Here is a 26,710-nt window from a genome sequence, read left to right as displayed (position 1 = left end):
TACTGTCAAGGATAATTTATTTGAATGTGGTCGGATTCAAATTTCGATGGTTTAAATGCATATAGAGCAGACTAGATGGGCTCACAAAATCCTTCACTCACATCGCTACCTTCTCGGGTAGATTCTTGGGCAACGCTCAAAATATTCTGTTTCATGAGCTGGGTCTGGAGACCTCCGAGTAAAGTTGCGGGTTGGAGTTTCTTGGGGTGCAAACGACCAAGTCGTAGTTATGACACAGGATAGTAATACTTTTTTTTTTTTGACATAGACGGCTGGCGACAGAGGCGGAGAGCTTGATAAGATATGAGGGCCATAATGAAATCTTGCTTCCCCATATGTAATTAGTTATCCTGTCAAACAATGAATGATATTTGAGCCTATATAAATCCCTGCTATGATCTTCTATTCAAGCTCAACTTTAGCCTGGTACAGCCAGGACTCAAGAGCATAAAAAAAACATCGTTTCATTAGGCCCCGTCCAACAAAAATGCCTCACAATGTCTACCTTCCCCTTGAACCACCCAGCAAACGGTGGCGCTCCTCATTCTGTCCTTTGCTCGACTCTCCAGATTTTTTGTATTTCTTATCCTTCTCCTTGTCAATCTTCTTCTCTTCTTTCTGTTGCTTCTTTTCTGCCCTTTTCTTTCCCGCTCTTTCCTCTTCCTCTTCCCTTCTCTCAGCTTGCCCTTCTTCAGTATCATTCTATGAAGATAGTTCTACCCAGTGATAGCGGTGTTGTGCATATTTTTCCGCATTCTTGGAGCCCCGGTACTCCTGTGGGGTTTGATTAGTTTTGTTGTGTGTGGGAAGAAATTCATTTGGGAAGAGTGTGTGAGAAGTGGGGGTGACATACTGGTGCATTGCGATCTGGAGGAGGAATTCGATATGGGTAGTCGATCTTGCTTGCTGGTTTATGGTGGCATGTTATAGGTGGTGAAACAAAGGAGATTCTAGGAAAGACACTTCCGGGCTAAATGGGTTTATGACGAGAATAGTGTATACTACGGAAGTTGAATATGAGTGTAAAGTAAAGTGTTGATTGATAGCTTGGTATTGAACTAAACTTTGGTGATGAATTGCGGTTCTTTTATACAACTACAGATCTACTTCAGGATAAGAAACGAGGGTTCATGTGATTCCCAATAGTCAATCTAGAACATGCATATCGACAGAAAATATATTTCAGCCACAGGACATGTTCATCAACAGGCTTGTTTAGACCTCATATCCACAGATCTCTAGTCTCGTTGTATGATTGGTTGATCCCGAGTACTCACAATTGGATTGAGGGAAGCTTCTCTCGTCAGTCTTAAAGGATGGTATGATGCCAACAGACCAATTTTTTTATCTGAACCTAAAATCAACCTTGATTCTACTTGACAAAGGTTGGTGGTTGGTTGAAGTTATTTGGACCGTGCTTTTGACCTTGCTGTTTGACATGATTTCATTGCTGAGGCTGCATAGTGCTTGGCAACTGGACGGGAAAGGTTTACTAGGGTCTAATATTAATCTAGAGTAGCCTTTGAAGTTTGTAGACCGTAGGAAAAGACTTGGTAGTTGTTAATTGATGGAAATGCTGAGTACAGTAAAAGTTAAGCGGAGGGGTTGGGTGGGGTGAGTAGAACCATTTTCGTATTTCTCATCGCTCTGTGAATCAAGCAAGGAAATAGAAAAAGAAATTTGATTTTTCGAATGTCTGATTTTCTAACAAATGAATCAAGAATCCGGTATTCGGCATGGATTTGGAGGGAATACTGAAAACATCTCAAATAAAGATTCATCATCAATAGGATCGAGAGTATAAGAGACTATCCTATCGAGTGGATAACAGAATCCACAAACAAGCAACTCTTATAAAATAGCTTGAGAAGCTGACTGTAAACAAAAGCTGACAAGGCACTAACCGTGAACTGAAGTGAAAAACAGTAAATCATGAACCTGCGAATAATGCCTATTAATGGCTGCGGGAATGTAAGCCCTTTGATCACAACACCGATATTTCTTTCCAATCAATGCAAGTACATATCAAGTCCTCTTGAAACTCATTTACGGGTAATTGGTATGAAGATGGGGGTAGGGAATGTCAGGAAGAACATGGGATTCGGATCTTAACATGGTATCTGCATGTCTGCTCGGTTTGATGGGTTTGTGACCGCGTTCTATATTTACACCCGAACCTGCGAAGTCGATTGGCAAGAAAGTTCAGCCGCTCATTTTCAATTCATGATATATCCTTAATGTCCCGCATCCTTCTTCGAGTCTGCGTTGTTTCCATTCTTGCTTCCCTCGATGCTTGCCATGAAGTCCCTAGTAGATGTTAGAGCATGCAAATGATATATGCCCGTGAGATCAAAAGATCCTTTCATTGAACCTACTTAATGTATTTCTCCTCATCTGGGCTTTTGGCGTTAATTGGTGGAGTTGACTCCTTCTTTGCAGCAGATCCACCACGAGTGGACAAAGTGACGAGTCCAGCCATCGAACCGAGAACTGCCATAGCTAACTAGTATCGCAATTCCTGTTAGTACTACTCCTTGACTTCTGCTCGATGCGTAGCCTCTACAATTGCATGCAGGAAAAATCAAAGATTGTGAGTAGAGAACTTCGGAATAGGCCACCTACGTAGTGGGAGCCAACTTGCTTTCCGGCGATTTGGTAGTAGGAAACCATTTTGACGAGTTCGAAGATTTGACTAAATCGATAGTTGTTCGAATATGCTTGCGGTGACGGAGTGAAGGTTCGTGATAGTATTGATCCGGTACAGATTGATTGAATTGGAGCCATACAAATTTCCAAGCTAGGCGATTTAAGCGCCAAGCGCGTACCGAAAGATTCCGAAATGCCGATTGTCTTCCCGTCCCGCTTTGAGGGACAGAACAAAGCAAGGAGGCAAGCAAAAGAGCTCCGCTTCCAGCTTTCCACTCCACCTTTTTAGTGTCTAGGAACTGGAGGAGTACCAGGAACAATCAATCCCCCACTCGTGGGTATCGTCATTTCCCCATGCCAGAACCAGACGAGAACACCGGTTAACACTTGACGAGTTCTTCCGTCCGAGGCCATAGAAAAGGAACGCGACAGAAGACATCAGTCTTGGAATCTTTCAAACGTACAACGTATCCTCTTTTCACAACTAAAACAACTAATTCGATCTTCAGAGCTAGCTGATACACCGTTTGCTGTTCACCGTTCACTGTTCACTCTTCACTATTTTCTACTTCAATCTCATTATAAGATCGAAAAATGGCCGGAAAGGATAGCAGTAACTCTCGAGGTCCACCCCCTACTGGTCTCCCGGGCGTGGAAAAGCTTCCTGATGGATTGCAAAAAATCGTAGATAAAGCAGATACCGAGGATAACTTCTATGATGAGCTTTATGATGGATAGTATGTACCCATGCGACTCCTGTCCTAGCTAGCCTCTTTCACTCGGGATTCACATGAACTCGCGAAGCACTTTTAATCACAAAATGCTAATTGACATGCGACAGCGCTCCTCAGACCACCGAAAGCAATATTAGATACGCGGCATATGCTACTCGCATTCGAACAGGTCAGTCATTTCATACGGCATGCAGTCCTAGAATTATGGCTAAGATTTCTGATAGCCCTATTATCTGCGCAACGATATGTAGCTTATACATCAGACATCGGGGAGTCGTTTCGACCGGTAGCTCATCCAAACTGGGTTCGAGCAGCTTATGGCGTTTCATGGGCCTATCTCATTGGCGATGTCACACATGAGGGATACAAGGCATACTGTAGGAATCAGGAAGTTTTGCATCCGGAACTTCCACGAGAGGCTATGCACGATCGATACAATGATGCAAAAACCGATCTTAAGATAGTCGCCAATGAGAGCGGGGTGTCACTAAAACCTCGTCAAGTTGCACCACTAGAAGACTATAGGACAGTAATGGCACAGCGTGCCCTATTCCAAGGAATTGCTTCAATGGGTAGGTGCATTGATTTTTCTTTTTCGTATTCCTACCAATATTGATTTTAGAAGAGTTCCGCCAAGGATCCATCACTAACGCAACCAGGTCTACCTGCCTTTACCATTCATTCCATTGTGCGGTATTCCGGTAAATACATGAAGAATGTCAAGAATGTAAGGATTAGAACATGGGGACCCATAGGTTTGGGGCTGGCTGCTGTACCCGCTTTACCTTTCTTGTTTGACAAGCCTGTCGAGGAAGCAGTTGAATTTGTATTCCATAAAGGCTTCGAGACCTTCGGCGGTAAGCCTGCCGTAGGTAACGCACCTGTCACGGGTCGGGAGCATTTGTTAGAGCGACCCGAGAAGGCGAAGAAAGAAAAAGAATTGTGACGAATAGTTATCTTTAAAATTCGGAGCATGGCGTTTAGGGGACATCCATCTCTATTGGTATTGGGTCAGCAAAATATCAACTCTATTTCGAATTCTGATGATTTCTTTTTCCGTTATGTTAAGTTTCTCACACACAAAAGGTTGGTCACACTCAAGTATAATTCTGTTTCTAAAGTGTTGTACAAGGAAATTTCCTGGCTTCATGATTCACGATTCATGATTCCACTAAATTCTATGTTCAATTACGAAAAAGGAACGAAATGTTCTACGCTAAGTGGTTGTATTCTCTCAGCTCTTTCAATGTCAAATGACCCAGTTGGTATTCCGACATTGGTTCACAAACACTATTTTCCTTACCAACTTAAAATCTGAATGTTAGATATACTGGCTCTCAACCTTCCTTATTGAATTATCACGCCATATCAATCTGAGGTACGGTAGAGGAATGTGATTAACTTGATTTCTCTGCAGTGCCTTCATAAACCTTGAAAATGTCTTTTGTTTTTCTACTTAGCTTTAAGAGGGAACAGCATCATGGCGGCCGTAAGATTCAACCAAGAATTGATAAAAATGGTCGAAAGTGCCGACATTCCGAAGCCTATGTGTGATGAGTTCAAGAGGATGATTTCAGGAATGAAGTCAGTACCTCTTGACTCAACAATACGTTAATGTAACCACTAACTCTTGTGGCTTCTAGTTTCAAGGCATGTCTAGCCGATTGTACGCCAAAATTTAAGTTGAACGTTCGTCGGCATCTACTTAAGTTTAACGACAACTCCATAAACGATGATGATACTCTTGACGACCTCAAAAATCGTCGAATGGCCGTAGCCAAGACCTTGTTAGGCAAACTTGGTCTGGATACCAACATCGAGGCTCCATTATTCTGTACCTGGGGCTGCAACACCTTTATTGGTAAAAATGTCTACATCAACAGGGAGTATGTAACATGCTGTTATCCTGCCAAGATTCTACTAAGCATGGTATTACAGTGTTTCGATTTTTGATAGCGCACCCGTTCAAATTGGCGACCGTGTTCTCATTGGGCCTGGTGTCTGTATATGCACCGATGCGCATGAAGTTGACCCTGTGTCGAGGAAACAAAGCCAAATAGGATCTTATGCAAAACCAATAGTTATTGGCGATGATTGTTGGATTGGGGGAAGAGTAGTTATAGTTGCAGGGGTTACTATTGGTAATGGATCGACGGTTGCAGCTGGGGCTGTTGTCGTCAAGGATGTTGAAGCAAGTAAGTACTGCGTCTATTTCAATTGGGTCTTTCAGCCTTGTCGGGCTGGGGAATCGGTTCACTGAAATATTGATGCGTGTACAGATTGTCTTGTTGGTGGTGTGTACCTGCCAAGATCATTAGGAGGCTTGATAATGGAGCCATGTTGCCAAAGTAACATTCTTCGACTTTGATACTTCTTTCCATCTGGGTGACATATCATTTTTGGGCTTTAGGGGGTGTGGAGGGTATTTGCGGTCAGGTAAATACCTACATATGTAATATTGTTACCTCGATGGTTCTTCATCGTTGATATTTTCGGGCTTCTTTCTATAGTTGCATCTAGTCTGCACATATAGTCAAGAATGACGTTGAAAGGCAAGAAGGTTTGTGGTATCGCAATATCTGAAAGCCATTTATTTACGGATTGCCGCAGCGATTGGATATTTAAGACAGTATTGAAAATCCAATTACTCTTGTACGATGTTTATTTCGTAGATAACCTGGATTTTTGGATTTGCTGTGCTTATATGTGAGGAGGGGATTTATTAAATCTCGGTTCTTGCGTATTCTTCATGCTCCCAAAGGAGAATATCCTATCTTGAACATAAGAAAAATTATTTAAAAGAAAACAATTTCACTCCATCTCGTGTCATTCACTCCCTTCCATGGCTTCACCTTCCAGACACATGCCGTTCATGATACGAAAAGTATGATTTCAAAAATACTCATCAATAGGAGTTGTGTGTATGAGTTGAGCATGGTGAGTCTACCGACTCGGGAGATGAATCACGAATAGGAGCCAACTATGACCTTGATAAGGATTGAAGGTTTTCCTTCCTTTCCTCTTCTTTTTTGCTTACATCAATTACTACTCAAAGATATCGAGACCTGACAACAATATTTTTCATACATACAATAATTTTGTCGAATTTGGAATACCTGGTTTCACCAAACATGACGAGAATTCTCAGAAATGAGCAGTCCCTGCATACAATCACAACAGCTAGAGAGTAGAATCTCCAGAATCCGTTTAGCTAGCAGTTCTAGTTTGCTAATCTTTTCCTATAGACGTCAGTTGGCCTTGAATTCGCCCAACAACATTTCCACAGGAATATTATTTGGTGATAACATCATTCTTAACTCAGGCAGTGCTGTCGACCATATAATAAGACCTATTAAAATCCGCGCTGGATGCGAACTTGGATCTAAATTGCATATAAAAGCAAATGTCTGCCTTGGGGACAATGTAAAACTCGACCATTACACGCAAGTTGAAGAGAACGTGAGTATCTTGCAAAACACTAAGATCAAATCTGATGTGAAGGTTGGGAAATCGATTATCATTGGTGAAGCAACTTCGATAGGTGAAAAGTCGAAAATTGGCGCTGGAGTGATAATTGGAGCATATTGTATTATTGGGGCGAATGTATCCATCGAAGCCGGTGCACTCATACAGAGTGAGGTGCATGTTGGAGATGGAACACGAATTGGCAAAGGCTCGTGGGTTCTCAATGGAGCGAAGCTCGGTCGGACGGTTGTGATCAAGGGGGATGCCAAAGTTCGGCAAGATGCAAAAATTGGAAATAGAGCTTACATAGACAGAAACGCTGATGTGCTTAGAGGGGTACAGATAGGTATAGGAATCACTGTAGATGAAGGTGAGATAGTTGAGAAAATTCCTGATGTTCGTGGTGCACATTAGTATAGCAGGCATGAAAAAATACTTGCTGCTATACTTTTCAGTCTCGTTATTCCATAGCTAGACATACATTAATAAACTTGCGTAGTTGCTCAAAGATATACTCAACTTCTGGTGATTTGAAGCATGAAAGTGGGCAGAGTTCATCTATCACCTACTAAAATTAAACTTTTAATCGTAATGTCCTGGAATGTTTCGCTTGCAGAAATCAATATGAAAGCCCCCACTCGTTATATCCTAAGATAACTGCAAAGCTCAAACTTTTACTATGAAAGAATTTAGTCGACATTTCTTAAGATGACTAACATTCGCGTACAGTTGGTATAGAAGCCCTCGCTTGTTGCGTATAGTGCCCAGTAATACAGACTGGCAGACTGAATCAACATCCTAGGTGTTCTACAGCGGTATGACATGCAAATTGAGGCAAGTATCTCCATTCATGTGAATGATCTTATCGAATTCAAAAGAAGAAGGTGTTTTTCTGCTAAACAGCAATCCAGACTAATGCAAAGCCTGCATTTGAAGTTTCTTGAAACGGCTACAAATCATAACATTCGAGAGTTCTCGGTTGTGACTTCTTGAATGAGTGAACATCACAAACTACAAATCAATAACTTGGTCTCTGTTTCCCAAAATAATAATCCGCTGGTATCAAAGCTGTGCACGATCCATCTGTACTCTTCAATCATTCATCGAAAGACAAAAACAGTATTCGTATCAATAGGAAAATCAACAATGGCATATTTACCACCAAATATCAATTTTGCCAAGCATGGGCGGTGTGTGAACGAAGTGAATAACTTCAATTCAATTACCACTGTAATATAGCAACTGTAATAAAGCCCTAAGCGAATGCGAAAGAGACTAGCTCTTTTAGTAAGCCTTTATAAGGCTTACTACTTTCAATACGTAGCTAGCTCTTTAAACAGAATACAATTAAATATAAAGGACCTACGAGATTCATAGGTACTACATCTTCCGTATCCTTCTCATACCAACACTAATTAGTGATATCACAAATTAATCGATTTATTATTTTCTTTCATAACTTCACAAACTTCTCGCAAAGTTAACACTACCAATTTATGAATACCCCATTCTCCCCATCGCCAATCATATCGAAGAGATCCACCGCATACGAAAAGGGAGAAAGTTCCAAGCCATTAGAGAGACTAAAGACCCCCAGTGCATACAAATCATCGATACTAGCCAGCCACAACGATGCATTCGTAGAAAGTGATTCTAAAGATGAGTTAGGAGAAAGAACCCCAACCCCAATCAAAAGCGTTCCTATCGTCGAACCCCCATCTTTCACGTTCCCGAAAGACCTGTTGAAAGTTAGGAAGATATACGACGGGTTTAAACCTTGTGAAGGTTACGAGAAATACGTCGATACCTTCTTTCAATACAAGATCGCTGAGTACGAAAACGACGGATTTACAGATGCTGATCTACAAGAGCTTGTTTATGACGATTTCATTAACATCGGTAAGGAACACCTAAGATATGTACAAAAGAGAACACTACTTCGTTTTCGCAAATCATTTCGTCGATATGGTGTGTATGTCAATACCAAGACAGATATCGAAACTGCAGTCTTAGAAGTTGTCTCTCGCAATCGATATCACGAATGGACACACCATCAACTTAGAGAATATCAAAAAGACAGAATACAATTAGACATAAAGGACCTACGAGATTCGTGGGTGCTACGTCTTCCGTATCCTTCTCGTACCAACAGGCGGGAAGCTATGGTTGACTTCCAAGGCCAAAACGTCTATAGTAGCACTACTGACGCTTTGGTCTGCGCCAATTTACAAATTTATAACAGAGAAGCTGCAACCAGACTGGCTGCCACCAATAAAATGTTCACTATACATCCTACTGTGGCGGCAGATATATGCTGCCACAGGCTTCAGAAAGCAACTTAACGTGTAGCTAATGTCTGAAACGAAGACCGTACTGACAGCTCTACTTGTAGTATCAAGATTACCGGCGCATCTAATATTATTATCTGCGAACCTGGCATTATTGGTTCTAAGGTTCATCTCAACGCCATTCACGAAAAAACCATCCTGAAACCATTGTGTATGATTTTTGACCATGTTTACATTGGTCCTGGTGTAGTGATTGAAAAAGGTGCACGCATCAGCGATCATGTCATAATCTGTGGCGAAACAGAGATTGTCATTTTGGCAACGGTGGCAATCGGCGTGCAGATTGGCTGGAATGTACGCATTGGCGCATTGGCATCGATTGGATCAGATGTCATAATCGGAAGGAATGTTGTAATTGGAGGATCGGCAACTATTGAAGCGGGTGCTGTAATTGAGGATAATGTACACATTGGAATCAGGGCAAGCATCTGCACGCTGGCGAGAGTTCGGGCTGGCACAAGAGTTGAAAATAGCACGAGATTTCAAAATGGCATGAGAGCTGAAAACTCTGCTGCATTGCCAGGGGCGTGGTATTTTAAAAGAAACATTGTCCAGTCGACAATTAGATAGAGACACAGCTGTGGGAACTTCGAAGGCTTTCTTTCGTCAAGATAGAAAGGTGCTTTAGTCAAACAGCGTCGAGGTTCATAAATTTGCCCTCTTAAGAGAATAGAAATAGCAAATATCACTTCAAAACTTTTGAGCTATCAATTGTTGGCCTTAGACTAAGTGAGTCTCATAATCATTCACAATAAGTTTTCGTAATGAATATCTCAAATAATCAAGACATCTCACTCTGAAATACTGTCTCTCAAAAGTCCAAAGGTATACTCTCCAAATGATTTTAGGCAAGCTCTGCATATGATTCCAATGTAGCCAGCTAAGCTAATTAGTCACCCGAGTCAATCTGATGAGCGACAAAGAGAGGCGCAGACATTTAGTCTGGTTGCGAGACCTAATCATCACTCAGTGGGAACTTTCCCAAATCGAGTAATGAGTAATGGCCAGAAATTCTAATGAAATCATTTCTGATAGGGATTAGAGTTTCCATGCTGAAGAACACTACAGCACCAATTTCTCGCTAGATGAGGGGTGATAACATGGATTTCATAAGATAAAAATTCTGTGTCTTGATCACAACCCCGCAGCTCAATTCATCCATAATTGATTTCTGATTTTTTATAAGAGTGCTATATAGAGATTACTGATAATGCTTTATGCAAGCAATTAAGAATTAGGGAGCGGTAAACAACCGAAGTATGTGGGAAGGAAGAGGACAGAGCGGTATAATTTCCCAAAATTTCCATCAGATCATCGAACAACGCCTAACACCTAAAACAAAACAGTAGCTCAATTATTACAACCTATCCCTGTTTTTTCGCCACCGAAATTCTCTTCTTTACCTCTGGTATACTCCATCGTGAGGGTAGTAACAAATCCTATTGCTTATTAGTATCATCAATCACTCAGAAGATTCGATACGTACCCAAATAGTATGCGGAAAGAAGGTCGAGGCGAACCAAACCGGCCAAGCATCTCCACCAGTCCATTGATGTGTCTGTGGTTTCTTCTTCAAAGCGTTCTTCACTACCTTTTTGGCATAGACGTCGACATCCTCTCCAGTACTCGATATGACGTGTCCCGCCGCAGCATGTTCAACAATATCTCTTGCCGGCGCGTATGGCGAGTCATCTGGTAATGTGACCGATGGTTGGTTATCGAAAAACTTGGTTTTTATCGCACCAGTGACCACGAGAATGGCTTTAACTCCAAGGGGCTCAAGCTCAAGACGGAGTTGATCTGTAATTAAGTTTACTGCTGCTTTACTTGCATTGTAATACCCTTGCCAATATCCGGGGCTAACGCCAGCGATTGAGCCGATGTTGATGATTGTGCCTTTGGAGAAAATAAGAAGTGGTGAAAATGCCTGTGTAACCGCTACAAGAGCGAAGACATTGATATCGAACATCTTCTGAGCAACTGATACCTCAGAATCTAGCAGTGGCATGGCGTAACCTAAATTTTGTCAGTTTTTATTCTGAAATGCTGGTCCAGCCATACGAATTCTTCAAACATACCAGCCCCGGAATTGTTAACGAGAAAATCCAATTTCCCTCCAGTTTTTAATGCTACGGCATCAACAGCCTCCTTGATGGATCTTGAATCTGTGACATCTAGTGGAAGAATATCAAGTCCTAAATTCTTGAGATGTTCGACTTTAGCAAGATTTCGAGCTGTAGCGAAAACTCGAAGACCTTGTTGATGAAAAGCTTTTGCGAGAGCATCTCCAATACCCCCCTCACTGCAACCAGTGATCAAAACTGTTTTCTGGGCCATATTATATGTGGATAGATGTGGTGTTTGAAATTCCCAACGAAGTCGTCTTTGTATTGTCTGAATATATGTGTGTATAGATTGCAAACGGGAGATATGAATGATATGAGACGATTGATTTACCAGAGAACCTACTCAACGAACTATTTTATTTATATACTTTCCCAAGATTCTAGCCAACTGCTCGGATTCAGTTTGAATTTCCTTGTCTCCCCTCTAGACTGTATACACATGACATATTGGTAATTCGGAAACAAAGTTGCTCCGCACCGCAACATTACAAGCCCACGTTTCCGCTTGCATATTGACGATGTGAGTTTGCACTAAAATGACTTCTTGGTCTTTGAGATGATTACTGATCAAGCCGAAACTAGCGGCTGCATTTTGCAAATTAATCCAAAGGAGGGCAACTGGATCGTGTGACGATAGGAGAGCAGCCTTGATGATTGTTAGGAAGGGTTGAATTGAGAATTGACAATGAGAGTGGACTGATAAACTTTGTTCTTGCAAATTGCAGAGATGAACGGCTTGTGTGATGATTTGAAAAATAGTCATCTCTTCTGCATTGCATTGTCGGCCAATATAATTGAACATTTATGGCCTCAGGCATGAATCTCGCATCTAGCGCCAAAATACCACTTTACGCGTCCAAACGCGTCTCACCACCATTTTCCATTTCACTTTGATTTCACAAATCGTTTTGGAACAACAATACAAGTTCTTTGCATCGCTCAGTAAATTCAAGAACCCAGCAATAATCAAAATGTCTCCATCGCTTGAAGAAGAACTCTCTACTCTTCCTCACGAAATTCCTGCTACAAAGGAATCCACAGAACCAATACCATCTCCAAGTTCAACTTCTGCCCCCAAGAAACATGAAGAATATCAGTATCTAGACTTGATTCGCGAAATTCTGGAAACTGGTGAACATCGTCCTGATCGGTAGCTTGCCTCTTTCATTATATATATATCGGATTTCCCAGAAGAGTACATAACTGACAAAACAATCAAATAGAACAGGAACCGGCACCATCTCACTCTTCGCACCCGCACCTTTAAAGTTCTCCCTCACATCCCCTACGGGTACCCCGATTCTTCCCCTCCTCACAACAAAACGCGTATTTCTCCGCGCTGTTCTAACTGAACTCCTCTGGTTCATATCTGGTTCCACTTCTTCTCTACCCCTCTCCGCTGCTGGAATAAAAATTTGGGATGGAAATGGATCTCGTGCATACCTAGACTCCATCGGTCTTTCTCACCGTGCCGAAGGAGACTTGGGCCCCGTCTATGGATTTCAATGGCGACATTTCGGCGCTAAGTATATCGATGCCGAGACAGATTACACAGGACAAGGTGTTGATCAATTAGCAGAAATTGTATGGAAGCTCAAGAATAATCCATGGGATAGGAGAATCATTTTAAGTGCATGGAATGTGGCAGATATTAAGTTGATGGCATTACCACCTTGTCATATGTTTGCGCAATTTTATGTTTCCTTCCCGAAAAGTTCTACAGCTTCTTCAACTTCCGAACAAAACACAAACCCCTCGAATCCAGATTCGAAGCCAAAAGGCATTCTTCATTGCCAGCTCTACCAACGATCCTGTGATATGGGACTTGGTGTCCCGTTCAACATCGCTTCTTACGCTCTTTTAACACATATCCTAGCTCATGCATGCGATCTTACACCCGGTACATTTACACACACAATGGGAGATGCACATGTTTATGTTGATCATGTCGATGCATTAAAGGTACAACTTGAGCGAGAACCCAGAGAATTTCCTGAATTGGGAATTTTGAGGGAGGATCAAGGTAGTGGAGTGGTAGATGGATGGAAGCCAGAGGAATTTGAGGTTAGAGGATATAAGCCACATGGGAAGATTGATATGAAGATGAGTGTTTAAGGAGTGGGAATGGAGTTTTGGAAGAGGGAAATTTCACTTGGGATAAGGGAGGAGAGGGGGATAAATGGAGACTTAACTGTGTATAGATAGATAGGTATTTATTGGATGGACATGAATTATTGAGTTATGGTATTCACGGAGCATGATCACAAAAAGAAGTTGTTTGGTACTGATCATTCAAGCCTAAAGTTATAGATAGATAGTATGAATAGTATAAATAAAGAACTACTTCCAGACACAGCAATATAATTCGGATCAGAAATACGTTTATATATATACACTCACTACACATACATATTATCCACATACATACACACATATACATACAAGCAACATCATACATAAATAACATCATACACCCATCCATCCATCCATCCATCCCCAACAAGACAAAAAACCAGTCTCTCCAATTCCCAATCCCATCCCATCCCACCTCTCAAAAAGCAAAAAGCAAAAGAGTAATTTCTCAGGGCCTAATCCGGGATCGAACCGGAGACCTCTTACAATTCAGATTACAGCAACCCAAAGCAAGAATTCTACCACTGAACTATCAGGCCTATTGATATATACCGGCGCCGAGATTTGGTACTATAAATCAAAAAAATTGAAAATTGAAATCTCTGTGATGGATACCTAGGTAGTGGAGATGGATATCTTTTTTTTTTTTTTTTTTTTTTCCCTCGCGTAGTGGAGATGAATGAGTGGGTACAGTAGGGGGTGATTAACGTTGGGTAGGCTGAGTTAAGCGAAGCGAGGGGATAGGGGATAATAGGGGGTAGGAGAGATTTGAATGTGGGTGTGTGTGTGGATGTGGGGATGTATATGTATATATATATATATTTAGATAGATGGGTAGATAGGTTTATTAATCATTGATACTGTTTAATTTATTTGTTGGTATTGATGCACGTGGGGAGGGATAGATTTTTATCCTTTTTATATTTATTTTTCTTCTCTCCTCGTAAATAAGAGTTTAGATCTCAGGCAGACTGAGTAGTTATCATTACAAACAAGTTTGAATTATTAGGAGAGAGAGAGTGTGTGTGTGTGTGTGAGTGAGTGAGTGAGTAGTTAGACAACGACCATCTATCTATCAATCAATCTATTGATTATAATCCCTATAAGTTATTCAGAAATATTGAAATCGATCTGTGCCTATACTAACTAACTAACTAACTATACGACGTACTCATTCATTCTCCTATATCTAATAAAGACAATTAATTCCATTCATATATTATTATCGGGATCTCTTTCGAAGATGGTTATATAGTCTTGAACTGTTTATTAGTTCGAGGACTCGATATCCTGGATGTATGTATGTATAGTACTTACCTATTAATAGATCTATCTATCTATTTATAACCTTCCACTCGCATCTCTTGATCTTCTCTTAGATTGTTTAATACTATACTCTTCCAAACAATATCCTATTACATATAACGGATTAGTAACCGACTGAAGAATCACAAGTAGGTATATAGACTATAGCTAGTAGTTATAAGAATTGCAATTAGTTACCTATCATCTTATCAAATTCCCATTTGAAGTTTAGTTTAAACCACCTCGAGAGATCTCTAGTCACTTCCACATGACTCTAATAAAGACAGCTCCTGTAATATATTCCTATCGATATACTACTACCTATGTATTAATAGAATTTCCATTTTTCATGTTCAACTATTGAAATCTCAACTTTCCAAATCCCTCAAGTCAGAATTTTCTTTTCCATTCTAGTGTATCTAGAGACATATTTCTTTCTTTTTTTTATTATACATCCATTAGCTATTTCTCATCTATCATCTATCACCTAATATCTTCTATATGTCCCCCTTTCTATCCCTCTTTCTATTCCCCTTTTTATTCCCCTCATCACCTCACCAACTCACCATCTCCAATCTCCAATCTCCAATCTCATATATTCAAATTCCCAATTATCTTTCTTTTAATCAATCAACAAATCAACAAATCAACAAATCGTATATCAATTCATTCATTCATTCATTCAACAAACAAACAAACAAATACTAAGATTAATATTATCCTTCAATATCTTCTATTTTATTCTTCTTTATTTCATTACATCTCACTATATCTCACTTCTACCTATTCATTTATTCATTCTACCCATCTCACCTCATCTCAGCATATCCCATCCATCCACCCATCCATCCAACTTCCAACCTCTACTCAAATCTCCAACGCCCAATTAAAAATAAATCAACATCCATTCAATCCCTCTCTCATTCACATTCCACATCAGAACACCATACATACTTATTAATCATTCACATAAAGCACATAAAACATACAGACATACAAACACCTACCTACATACCACTCACTCACTCACTCACTCTCTCCCCATCCCATCCCATCCCAAGATTCCAAAACAAGCAAAATCCCAAAAACCATATATTCAACAACTACGCAACTACTCATAAAAAGGGTATAATATAAAACCAACAATCAAAATGCCTACGCTTCTTCAGATCAACACATAACCATCCTCAAGTTCCTTCATACCTATCCGCACGCCCATCAGTATCCATCTCCATCTCCATCTCCATTTTCATTCCCATCCATCTCAACCACCGACACCAAACCCCGCCAAAACTACCAATTTCACAGCCCGCGACCCCAATCGCACTTTCATCTATCCTTCCCTAATACCTCATAATTGTAATCAATCAAAGATCAGAGATTCAAGACATTTCGTATGAAATGAATTTTACATCCCGTCCTATCCCATCCCATTCCATCCAATTTCACCCCACGGCAATAAGACTTCTTATTCATTAGGACTTTGATAGAAAAGTCCCAGTGTCTGGGACCAATATTCAGGACCAACGCCCAAGAACATCATCCTTTCTCTCCAATAATACTCTATCTATCTACAGACGAGAAACAGACCGACTGAACCACCTGCCTTCAAAGAACCCCAGATCTCAGTAAATCCTGCGTTCAAAGCCGACTGAACAGCGTGAAATATTCTCAAATCCGATCATTTCAAACATATCATCTAAACCTAATATCCAAGTAGCATACCGACCCAGACAATCTCCAAACAATCCCAAACCATCCCATCCCTTTTCCTAAAAACAGGACGACATTGAAATATCTCATATCTCATATCTCCTATCCCAACACATATCCTCTTTCCTCACATAATCCACCCATCCTCGTATTCTCAAACCACAACATGCATACTCATATGCTCTACCGCATCCTTAATACTCCTCATCCATCTCTGATTAATACAATACGGACACCTTATCGGTTGTTCCCCTACTTGCATCAATGCACTTTCATTCTGTTCCGGGATTACCGGTGTTACAATTCGTTGTGCGGTATGTAGTATAAAGGATTGTTGAGGACTTCCACTACTACCCGCTCGATTTGTACTTGGGGGTATGGGAGTCTCGACTCTATTTGCGTTTGGATTTGGAGGCGCTCCGTTATTCATGGGTGTGGGTACCTTGTTATTTGTTCCATTTCCATGACTATTCATATCTGAGAATAGAACCTGGTTTTGCGGTATTTTATTGCTTCCTTGCAAACCATTGCCATTATTTTCACTTCCACCCCCATTGCCATTCCCAGATCCATTCCCAGAGATCGTTCCATCACTCCCCAATCCATCACCTTGTCCTCCACTACTTTCATCTCGACTGCCTGCTTTCTTCAAAATCTCCGTCTTTGCTCTTCTACATTGCTGTAAATGTACTTCGGCTCCAAATTCCCTCATCATACGATCTCGAATTTCTACTGGTGCTGTATCTTTCGTAATCGTCATTAATTTTGGCAAAATTCCCATGAGAAATGGTAATCGACTAGCGCTATTCCTCTGTACTTTCGGTAGAACAGGTAGAACTTGCCCTGAAATTGCCATTCCACTACCTCCTCCATTGTGTTCAATAACTCTCGCTCCGGGTATCATATGTCCATTTTCCCCTTCTCCAGTTCCAACCACCATACCAGGTGGTATCCCCATCCCAACTCCCCCCATCCCTACCGACATCCCCCCAACATTCCCATCCCACCCCCCATTAACCTGTCCCCTCACAACTCCCCCCGCACCCGGATGTCCAACACTAACCAAATCATCCAAACAAGTATGTCTCTCCCTCAACACCGTAACCCTAGCCAGCGGTTCTCTCCCTCCCCTCCTCTCCCAATTACACCTCACCACAAAAGGACATCCCGGATCCCTCTTACATCCCACCCTCACTCTCCCAGTATCACTTTTTAAGATCCTCGGTTCGAAATGTGCTTCAATCGCCCAGGCATGCAGCGCTTCCTTGAAAGCTTTTAGAGAGGGAAATTCTTGTCGTAGTTGTAAAGGTGGCATTTGCGACGTAAAAAGAATGCTTCCGATCTTGCGCGGAATGGAATAAAAATCTCGAGAACCAAACAATCCAAACCAAACCGCACTCCTCCAAATTCCGATCCCAACCACGTATTCCCACCAATTCCTGTACTTGTAACCTCTCCAATTGAGCCCACAAATCGCGATTGCAATCCCCTGCGCGCTATCACCAAACGCAGAACCTCAACTCTAAAGTAGCTACCCAGTACCCAGTACCCAGTACCCAGTACCCTCAATCGCAAACCCCTTCTCTCTACCAAGCTCAATCCAGCAACTCAAACTCAAACTCAAACTCGCACGCAAACGCAAACGCTTCTCGACGAAGTCCGAAACTCTTACGGCCAGCCAAAAAGTACCAAACAATTCCAGCGTCTGCGGTGCGGGGTATCGATCAGCGTTGCCGTTGCCTATGCCTCCGTATGCGCAGTGGAGGAGGATTCGCGATCGACGTCAAGGTCAAGTAAGTTAGTTCAAGCTCGAGCTCGCCCTGGAACAAACAAATCAAACCCCGAGCATCAAACAAACAAACAATCAATCAATCAATCGGCGCAAGTTTTCCCCAAAGCCACAAAAAAGCCCATAAATATATCGAGATCGTATTTGCTCGCAAATTATCCTTCGTCTCGTTCGTCTCATTCGTCGCGTTTGATAGATAAGAAGCTGGGTGGAGAAAGTTAAATAGTTCGGGGTAATGAAGATGAGAGGAGAGGGGTGTTTGGGGATGGAGGATACTCGGAAGAAGATAAAGTGGCACGATCATTCATCTCTTAGGTAAGATCTCGCAGGGGTTATGTTAATTTACGAATCTTGGAGTATCAGCTGGCTTGTGAACATGGAAGCTCACCGGGTGCTCTACGAGTAGTTTGCTCACAATTTACTTCATCTTGACGAACCGTCGTGCCAATGACAGACTTCGATATCAATATGATACCACACCATGAGCATCACAATACACATTCAAAATTCTACAAACTCTCCAGTTCATTCGATTGGATATTTAAATGCTCGCTGCTGAGGTATTCATGCACACACGCTAAAGAAGAACTTGGTCGTCGCTATCATCATCTCTTTTTATTTTCTTCCTCCCCCGCTCCCTCGTCCCCATTCCCATCTGCATTCCTCCTAACTGAAAAATCGATTGGTAACTAAATTCCTCCAACAAATGAAATGTCCATGGTATGTCCGTCATGCAGCCCAAAATGTTAAAAAGAGAAAAACAAGGGGTGACAAGGAGAAAGCGCCATAATGATAACGCCCAGTGCCTCCCTAATATTCTTATCCCCGATAGAATGTGTACGAAAAGGTAAGAAGAATGGTATTGTTAAAGAAAAGGAAAAAAAAAAAAGAAAGAAAGAAAGAAAGAAAAAAGGTGGTGATCTGCGTCAAAATGAGTGTGGTTTCGACTGCCAAAAAGTGTACCAGCAGCTATTACCAACCCTTACAAAAGAATTGTCTGTACATCTGAAGCAGATTAAGAAAGTGGAAGCGCAAAAGAAAAAGTAGCGATAGAACATGTCGTTCATGGAAGAGACGCTGTTGCCAGTGCAGTACCAGATACATGTTGATATAAATTTATGATCAATAATACTATTGATATTCGACGTAAATAATAAGCTTATCGTTCCGTTGTAGAGCAATGTCTAAATCATTGTCGCTCATCAGGTTGGGCTTTTCTCCGCTAGGCTCGTCTTTGTAGTATAGTGCAATTTCATCTCCTTGTGGAATCTTCAAGCGATCACTGATCTTCTCATAAAGCTGTTGGAACTGAATATCGGTAGGTACTCGAATGGCTATCAAATCATCCCCGAAATAGATTTTGACCTTCATAGCAGATGGAGATAGTTGCTGCCCGTTAACGTTGACTCCCGGAGATAATGAGTTGGTAGATGGCTGAGAGAGAGATGAGGTCTGACGTGTTGGACCTTGACCATTACTGACTGATAACGACGATTGACCTCTTTGATGACCTGGAGCGGCAGTTAAGCCAGTAGGTGCCCCACTCGAATAGTTTTCACCGTTCAAATCACCTCTCGAAGATTGCCTAGATGCTGCTTGTGTTCTTGAATCGTTTGATGACTGTTGTGAACCACCCGATAGACGATATTCTTCTTCAACTGCGTTTGGATCCATCTCATAATCCCCTTCGCGAGGTGCAAAGAATTGCTTAACAAGAGTGCATCTTGAGATGTATGGTGGCTGGGTTAAGAGGCTCTTGACATAGGCATCAAGATTATGTTGTCTTCCTTCGGTAATCGCGTCTGTAACATAGTTGACAGGTCCTGGCATATATGGCAAGCTTCTTTTCTGCGTACCAGTGTTTCCTGCCTCCGCTGGGAACTCTGTCAAGAGGGCAATCTGAAAATCGTAAAAGTCTTCGTAATATCTCGAAAGCTCCCAATATCTCCCATCTTCCAGAGAAGCCTCGATAACGAACCAGTATTTATCTTCAGCAAAACAGTATCGTGGTATCCGCGCTGACATTGGAGCGTACAATTGGGAAGTAGATTTGGAAGGCGTAGAATATGGATTTTGCGGAACTTGTTGGACGGGTTGAGCAGCTTTCGCTTGTTGTGATTGCCGTTGGTCCTGATACTGTGTTAGTTTTGAACTTCCAACTTCGCGTCCCGTTACATACATAGCTTTGACCATTCTGCTGACTCTGCCTGGAGGTTTGCTGTTGCAGACTCATTCTTTCCATGCTCTGCTGCATTTGTTGCTGCTGCTGCTGCTGTTGTTGTGAAGAACCATTAGGCACTTCGAATTTGCCCAAGGTAATACTACTGTTCTTGTAATCGGCGGCCATTCGCTTCCATTCTTCCACTTTTGGCACACCAGCCCTCTGAACTGCCTCTTGCGCATTTGGCACAGCTTTTCCAGTGCCCATATCACGTATCTCGATGAAATCGACCGGTATTAGTCCTGGACCCCCAAGTCGTCCAATTGGTTTCGCGACAAACCATTCTGGGTTCGATTGAGCAATCACGATGATTGCTTCTCCCGCCTTGGCTTCTAATTCATCGGGCCTTTCCGCCGCAAAATCGTACATAACCACTCCGTAAACCATCGCGCCGGTGCCTTTCATTGTCTTTGAAAATCTCTGACCTCCACCGCTCTCTGATGGACTCGCCAGTGTCCCTGAACCGGACATGTCGGAATAACCCGAATCATGATCCACCTTCATACCCATAGGCGACTTATCTGATAGAGATTGACCACTGTCCCGCTCAGTCTTTCCTAACGCTTGAAAGTATGCAACAGGTACCAAACCCCTCGCATCTGGAACTGCAGGATTACATGCTTCATACCAATCCGTATCGTTTTCTCGTCCTATAACATGAAAAAAGTCGCCCCTCGTGAAACCCAATTCTTGATTTGATCGTGCCTCATAATCGTGCAATGCGCGGATCACCTATAATAATTGCAGCTCGTTAGGAAATGCGAAATGGATGCGGTTGCGACTCATGCACGCGAAATTCGGCATACCTTTTTTGGAGGGACAATTGCGACGGCAGATTTGGGCGTTAAGGAAATATGTTGAAGTTTTGAATCAGGCTTTTCGCCTTTAATCGACCTACGAAGAGCCTGATAGACAAACATAGTCTGTTAGCGATGACTCCTCCCAAGTTGGAATTTTTGAGATCCTCAGATGAAGTAACAAACTGATTTGGGTGGTTATTGACCTTCATTCTTCAGATTGGTTTATCGTTATGTCGTACTCCTCGAGAGTGCCAGCCAGGTAGGCAAATGAGAGAAAGGGTGATTGAATGAAAGAATGAATGGACAGTCAATAGAAGGAAGGGAAAGTAAGAAAAGCCTTTGGATTTTGCGATGGTTGATGTCGAGGGCAGCAGTTATGATTGTCGACGAGAGTGGATGTAAATAATATTATGGATAGATATCGTCGATTGCTCTTGCTTCTTTTTCTTCTTCTTCTCCTACTTCTTCTTCTCCTGCTGCTGCTTCTGCTTCCTCTGCTGGTTTCTTGAATAGCTTTCCGTGACTTTTCCTTTTCCTTTTCTCGATGCAACCCTTCCAACTTTCTTTATGGCGGCGATAAAACCCCAAGCGCTACTCCGAGTCCACTACTGTACACTACGAAATAGCTAGCCTCGAGCTAGCATCCACGAAGGGGGGACTGATAAGGTGGGGTGATTGAGCAGGTGTGAATCCTGCAGAGGAGAAAAGAGTGTCGAATGAAGGTTTGTGGTTATGTTATGTGTAGTATAATACGAGATTGAGGATAGATGGGGTGACGGGCGGGAAAAAAAAGCTATAGTATGTATTGCGCGCGTCGTATGTGATGATCTGACAAAAGTTGGTGGGAAGCGTGTGTGAACAGAATGGGATGAAGGCTGGCCGGCCGGCTTGTTTGCTTGCTTGCTTGCTTGCTTGCTTGCTTGCTTGCTTGCAATCAAAGAGGGAGGGGTGGTATCAAAGATCAAAGAGTAATAGGCTAGTTTCAAAATGAGGTATATTTCTGCTTTTTTTTGAGGAAATGATTTTCTAGTATCGCTTTGAAACAGGCTGATAGAGTCTTTGGAGCACAGGATGGATAAGGATACAAACGGTTATGGAGCCGTTTCTACTGTTGAATATGGCCAGGATCGGATTCAATGTATTTTGAGCATCGAGATTTGATAATGCATTGAGCGTCAGAGTCTCGATATCGATAAACGCCGTAAGTGGCGGGCGGACATTAACTTGGACACAGACACACCAGCGTTTGATTTTCTCGAGGAAGAAGTTTGCGACGGTGAAAAAGTTTGCGACGGTGAAAGATGGATTATGATGACAATCATCCTCATCGTCCGAATCAATTGGCCAGAGGGAAGAAAAGGGACTGTTCTCCGGCCTTTTCTTTGTTGGATCAAAGAATATCTATCTTGGGTCTAGAGAGGAGGAGAGGGGCAAGGGACTACTTCCACCAAAGGATTTGAGGATGCTTGGCTTGCAGTGAGGAAGGGAGTGTGCATTGTATCTGTTTTTATATAAATATGTATGTGTGTGAGCATGTATGCGAGTATATGTGTGAGTGAGTATATATATATATATATATATGTGTGTGTGAGTATATGTATGAATATATATGTATGTATACCATACATCCACACACCCACAACAACCCAAATCTAGTCTGCCTCCACGGCAGTGGCTCCCAGAGGGCCAGCGGAGCGTCTTTTCATTTAATGATCCATCATATCAATGCATCCATCATCTTGGGCGATAAAGTGCAAGTGTCGATTCACCACACCACCTTACCTGCTCGTATCCAGAACACCGGGCCCAACTCATTCTAGAATTCTCTCTTCTCTCTCTCTCTCCCTTTCCCAAAGCAACGATCTCTCCGGCAGGTTACTCAATCCATCTAGACTTTCGCGTTCCCTTCTGTCCATCTTCATTTGGGGATGCTGGACGGATATCCACAATTACCGTTACTAGAGGTTTGATATACACTCTCCTAAGTCGGGGCTAACTGGCACTAGGAACTTTTCTTTGATTTAGATGCCGCTTTTGGGCCTTGTTCGTTTGGGATTGGGGGACGGACTGGGGGGGGGGGGGGATGGAAGATAGATGGGAGATGGGAGATGGGAGATGGGAGATGGAATGATTTTAGACTTTGATCTAGGGGAGAGTGTTAAAGTTTGGTATCACTTGTGACTTGAATGATTGAATCTTGTTGGGGGAGGGAAGGGAAGGGAAGGGAAGGGAAGGGAGTAGAATGAGAAGTAGTAGATTGAGAAGTAGTAGATTGAGAAGTAGTAGATTGAGAAGTAGTAGAATCCCAAATCCTAAAATCCCAAACATGAACCCCTTCCCCAAGGTTTATTTACACAGGTCATGAAGAAGTCTTTCCATCTGTCAATAATTACTTTCTCGAGACACCCGCCGCGAAAGTATAATAACAATTCCCTGTCCAGGAACCACACCATACCACATCTGCCCATCGCAAGTACATTTCCAACTCTCCCCCAAATGAACCTACGCGGCTGTTTATCCATCCATCCATCCCTCCATCCATCCATTCTCTTTTCTTCTCTTGGGGAGAAAAGTTCTTATCGATATCGATCCGTGCCGCCACTCGTCATGCGTTCCTCGCTCCTCGTGCTTTGCCATTGCTCAAGGTTGACACGGACACGGACAATTAATTCCATTGCGAGTGCGAGGAGACTCCATGTGCACCGTACATCGTACATCATACATTATACATCATACATTATACATCATACATCATACATCATACATCATACATCATACACCACCCACCACGATAAATAACGCACAAGTCTACTCTACTCGTATCCAACACTCACTCCCATTCCAGGTTTTGCATTTGATGCATCCTTCATGATACTTACTGTATATACGAGTACAATCCGATGAAATCCAGATCCGATCAGATCCGATCAAAAATCCTGCATCCATCCATCCATCCATCCATCCATCCATCCATCCATCCATCCATCCATCCATCCATCTATCCATCCATCCCTTCCTCCCTCCCTCCATCCCTCCACCATCCTTCCCCTTCTCTCCCCTCCCATTCGTCTTCACACCCCCAACCCACCCTTGAAAAAATTCCCGCATCAGGCTTCAAATACATGACCAATTTCCCACGCCAAACCAATGAGCTCTGCACTCCTTCCCTTCCACATTCTGACCCAGGCTCCTTCCCAGGCGCAGTCCGTCTGAACAAAACCCAGACCAGGGGGGGGCTCGGAGAAGCAAGCAACCAGATTCCTTTCAAACCGCACGCAAACTTTCACAATTCACACTTTTCACCCAGAGACAGCTAATAAGGTACCTTCTCGGCTTAACACATTTTTCATCTATTATGCTTTCACATCTCAACCCTATATTTCGTAATAGACTACCAGAGTCGTCGTCATCGTGATCTCCATGGTCGATAGAGTTGTGTCGAGGGATGTCGTGATGAGGGTTTGACAAGACACTTATTAGAAATTCAAGATAACGTTCTATTATTATTGATCGTTTTTGCTCACGCCATTGATTAGGATTCAGTCCGTGTTCTCATCTCATCTCGTGTATACTGTATATATATCATACTACACGATACATAACGATTGCATATATTACATGTGTATGTGTGCATATAGAATACAAAAAGGAATCTCCTCGCGAAATATAGTCAATACATCTATGGTGTATAACATACTTATTACTCACTTGTATCTTATCTCTCTCTCTACCAACCCAATCTATTCCATTCTATTTCATTAATATTATATATCCAAGGTATAACTATACATATATACATACACATATACACATCTAATAATACAATACCTCCAAATCAAATCACAAACACAATCCATATACACCCACTCACCCATCCCCTCTCCCCCCCCCAAAACAAAAACAAAAAAAACAAAAAAAACAAAAAAAAACATTCCAAAGACCCAGACCAGCCCGGGACCTGCATCATCCCCCCATCCAGCATGTCTCAAACCTCCCCCTTCACCATCCAACCACAATCCCATCTTCTCCTCCCTCCCCCACCACCCACACCATCAAAATCCCTCAACGGCGGCACGTTTGATTCACGAGGCAGAAAGTGGAAAGTGGGAATGTGGGAATGTGATGTGATGTGATGTGTGGAATGATTGAATGGGCTAGATAGGAACGGGTTCCATTATTTCAGGGCTGAGCGGAATATTATTCGATGATTTGGTTGGTTGGTTGGTTGGTTGGTTGTTTTGGTTGTATGTATATATATATATATATATGATTTAGGAACTGGATTATATTGTTTGGTATGTAATTATATATAATATATAATATGTAATATACAGTGATGCTTTTTATATAACTTATATATATGATGATAACGAGTATCTTGAGAATTTAGTAATGAAGATATAATAAATAGATTTTATTCCTTTTGATTTCTATACTAGATACTAAGTGCTAATTGATTGAAGATTTGAGGTTCTTTTAAAAGGAGTAAAAGTAGTATTGTATTAATGTTGAGATATATCTATTTATATATATATTCATTCTGCTATATATCTCAATCTTTTCATCTCCTTCTTTTTCCTTTTTTCAAATTTGTAATATACATAGGTACACACCTATATCTACACCTGCATATACATATATACATACATACATACATACATACATACATACATACATATATACAACCTCACCACAACATCAATACCCTCAATTCCCACATCGCGTCTCCAATAAAGTAATTCCAAATTACTTTTTCCATCTTAAACTCCTCCCCACTTCCTTTCGCTTCTGCTTCTGCTTCTGCTTCTGCTTCTGCTTCTGCTTCTGGATGGAGTACGGAGTACGGAGTATGGAGTATATATGTATGCATAGGTAAATATATGTATATAGGTAGAATCACAAAGCCACCTCCTGCACCATGCCTTATATGTATGTATGTGTGTATGTATGTATATAGGTCTAGATGCATTACCGGTAATACAAAACTGGTTTTTTTCCTGCGTCTAGATTTCACATTGACATGAATAGATAGATAGATAGATAGCTGGACTTTACTTTCTTTCCTTTTCTTTCCTGCTGAGTTGAATATTGAGCTGAGCTTCAAGAGTAACCTTATCGCAAGGTAAATCTCATATGATGTATACAAATTCTCTATACCATAATTCGATTCACGCTCGCAAATCACAATATCCAATAACGGTTGATACTTCCAAAATTCGCTTGTCGTGTTTTGATTGAGCGATTTTCTATCTTTTTATATATACACATATGCACATATCTATCTATCTATCTTCTACCCCGGTTCTAGAAGCAAGCAAGCAAGCAAGCAAGCAAGCAAGCAAGCAAGTAAATGAGTAAATGAGTAAATAAGTAAATGAGTAAGAAAACAGGTACAGAGGTATACTAAGCTACAGTATGATATGATATGAT

General features: G+C 41.7%; 9 protein-coding genes across 9 annotated transcripts; 5 read left to right on the top strand and 4 right to left on the bottom strand.

The window, feature by feature from the left end:
* Positions 1 to 1,394: 1,394 nt before the first annotated feature.
* On the bottom strand, positions 1,395 to 2,861 carry BCIN_12g02610 (hypothetical protein). Its single transcript, XM_001558070.2, has 3 exons — positions 2,623 to 2,861; positions 2,376 to 2,503; positions 1,395 to 2,307 (listed from the first exon to the last, which is right to left on the bottom strand). The coding sequence occupies exons 1-3, from the start codon at positions 2,668 to 2,670 to the stop codon at positions 2,235 to 2,237; spliced, it is 249 nt and encodes an 82-aa protein (XP_001558120.1). The 5' UTR covers positions 2,671 to 2,861; the 3' UTR covers positions 1,395 to 2,234.
* A 27-nt stretch (positions 2,862 to 2,888) lies between these two features.
* Positions 2,889 to 4,411, top strand: BCIN_12g02600 (hypothetical protein). The gene is made up of 4 exons (XM_001558069.2): positions 2,889 to 3,383; positions 3,488 to 3,549; positions 3,605 to 3,952; positions 4,040 to 4,411. Exons 1-4 carry the CDS (start codon positions 3,241 to 3,243, stop codon positions 4,324 to 4,326), a joined length of 840 nt encoding a protein of 279 aa, XP_001558119.2. The 5' UTR covers positions 2,889 to 3,240; the 3' UTR covers positions 4,327 to 4,411.
* A 351-nt stretch (positions 4,412 to 4,762) lies between these two features.
* On the top strand, positions 4,763 to 6,199 carry BCIN_12g02590 (hypothetical protein). The gene is made up of 4 exons (XM_001558068.2): positions 4,763 to 4,964; positions 5,024 to 5,266; positions 5,319 to 5,575; positions 5,660 to 6,199. The coding sequence occupies exons 1-4, from the start codon at positions 4,861 to 4,863 to the stop codon at positions 5,746 to 5,748; spliced, it is 693 nt and encodes a 230-aa protein (XP_001558118.2). The 5' UTR covers positions 4,763 to 4,860; the 3' UTR covers positions 5,749 to 6,199.
* Positions 6,200 to 6,447: 248 nt separating this feature from the next.
* BCIN_12g02580 (hypothetical protein) lies at positions 6,448 to 7,482 on the top strand. Its single transcript, XM_024696327.1, has 2 exons — positions 6,448 to 6,567; positions 6,626 to 7,482. The coding sequence occupies exons 1-2, from the start codon at positions 6,512 to 6,514 to the stop codon at positions 7,257 to 7,259; spliced, it is 690 nt and encodes a 229-aa protein (XP_024552135.1). The 5' UTR covers positions 6,448 to 6,511; the 3' UTR covers positions 7,260 to 7,482.
* An 800-nt stretch (positions 7,483 to 8,282) lies between these two features.
* On the top strand, positions 8,283 to 9,873 carry BCIN_12g02570 (hypothetical protein). Its single transcript, XM_024696326.1, has 2 exons — positions 8,283 to 9,123; positions 9,238 to 9,873. The coding sequence occupies exons 1-2, from the start codon at positions 8,342 to 8,344 to the stop codon at positions 9,761 to 9,763; spliced, it is 1,308 nt and encodes a 435-aa protein (XP_024552134.1). The 5' UTR covers positions 8,283 to 8,341; the 3' UTR covers positions 9,764 to 9,873.
* Positions 9,874 to 10,342: 469 nt separating this feature from the next.
* On the bottom strand, positions 10,343 to 12,055 carry BCIN_12g02560 (hypothetical protein). Its single transcript, XM_001558066.2, has 3 exons — positions 11,272 to 12,055; positions 10,680 to 11,209; positions 10,343 to 10,632 (listed from the first exon to the last, which is right to left on the bottom strand). The coding sequence occupies exons 1-3, from the start codon at positions 11,528 to 11,530 to the stop codon at positions 10,558 to 10,560; spliced, it is 864 nt and encodes a 287-aa protein (XP_001558116.1). The 5' UTR covers positions 11,531 to 12,055; the 3' UTR covers positions 10,343 to 10,557.
* Positions 12,056 to 12,211: 156 nt separating this feature from the next.
* Bccdc21 lies at positions 12,212 to 13,672 on the top strand. Its single transcript, XM_001558065.2, has 2 exons — positions 12,212 to 12,469; positions 12,543 to 13,672. Exons 1-2 carry the CDS (start codon positions 12,291 to 12,293, stop codon positions 13,432 to 13,434), a joined length of 1,071 nt encoding a protein of 356 aa, XP_001558115.1. The 5' UTR covers positions 12,212 to 12,290; the 3' UTR covers positions 13,435 to 13,672.
* Positions 13,673 to 15,484: 1,812 nt separating this feature from the next.
* On the bottom strand, positions 15,485 to 18,584 carry BCIN_12g02540 (hypothetical protein). The gene has a single exon (XM_024696325.1). It carries the CDS (start codon positions 17,783 to 17,785, stop codon positions 16,625 to 16,627), a length of 1,161 nt encoding a protein of 386 aa, XP_024552133.1. The 5' UTR covers positions 17,786 to 18,584; the 3' UTR covers positions 15,485 to 16,624.
* A 185-nt stretch (positions 18,585 to 18,769) lies between these two features.
* On the bottom strand, positions 18,770 to 22,212 carry BcBem1. The gene is made up of 4 exons (XM_024696324.1): positions 21,484 to 22,212; positions 21,287 to 21,385; positions 20,439 to 21,212; positions 18,770 to 20,389 (listed from the first exon to the last, which is right to left on the bottom strand). Exons 1-4 carry the CDS (start codon positions 21,487 to 21,489, stop codon positions 19,391 to 19,393), a joined length of 1,878 nt encoding a protein of 625 aa, XP_024552132.1. The 5' UTR covers positions 21,490 to 22,212; the 3' UTR covers positions 18,770 to 19,390.
* Positions 22,213 to 26,710: the final 4,498 nt, after the last annotated feature.

This window comes from Botrytis cinerea, chromosome 12 (genome assembly GCF_000143535.2).
Source record: "Botrytis cinerea B05.10 chromosome 12, complete sequence".
Lineage (NCBI taxonomy): Eukaryota > Fungi > Ascomycota > Leotiomycetes > Helotiales > Sclerotiniaceae > Botrytis > Botrytis cinerea.
This window is presented reverse-complemented; position numbering and strand designations above follow the sequence as displayed.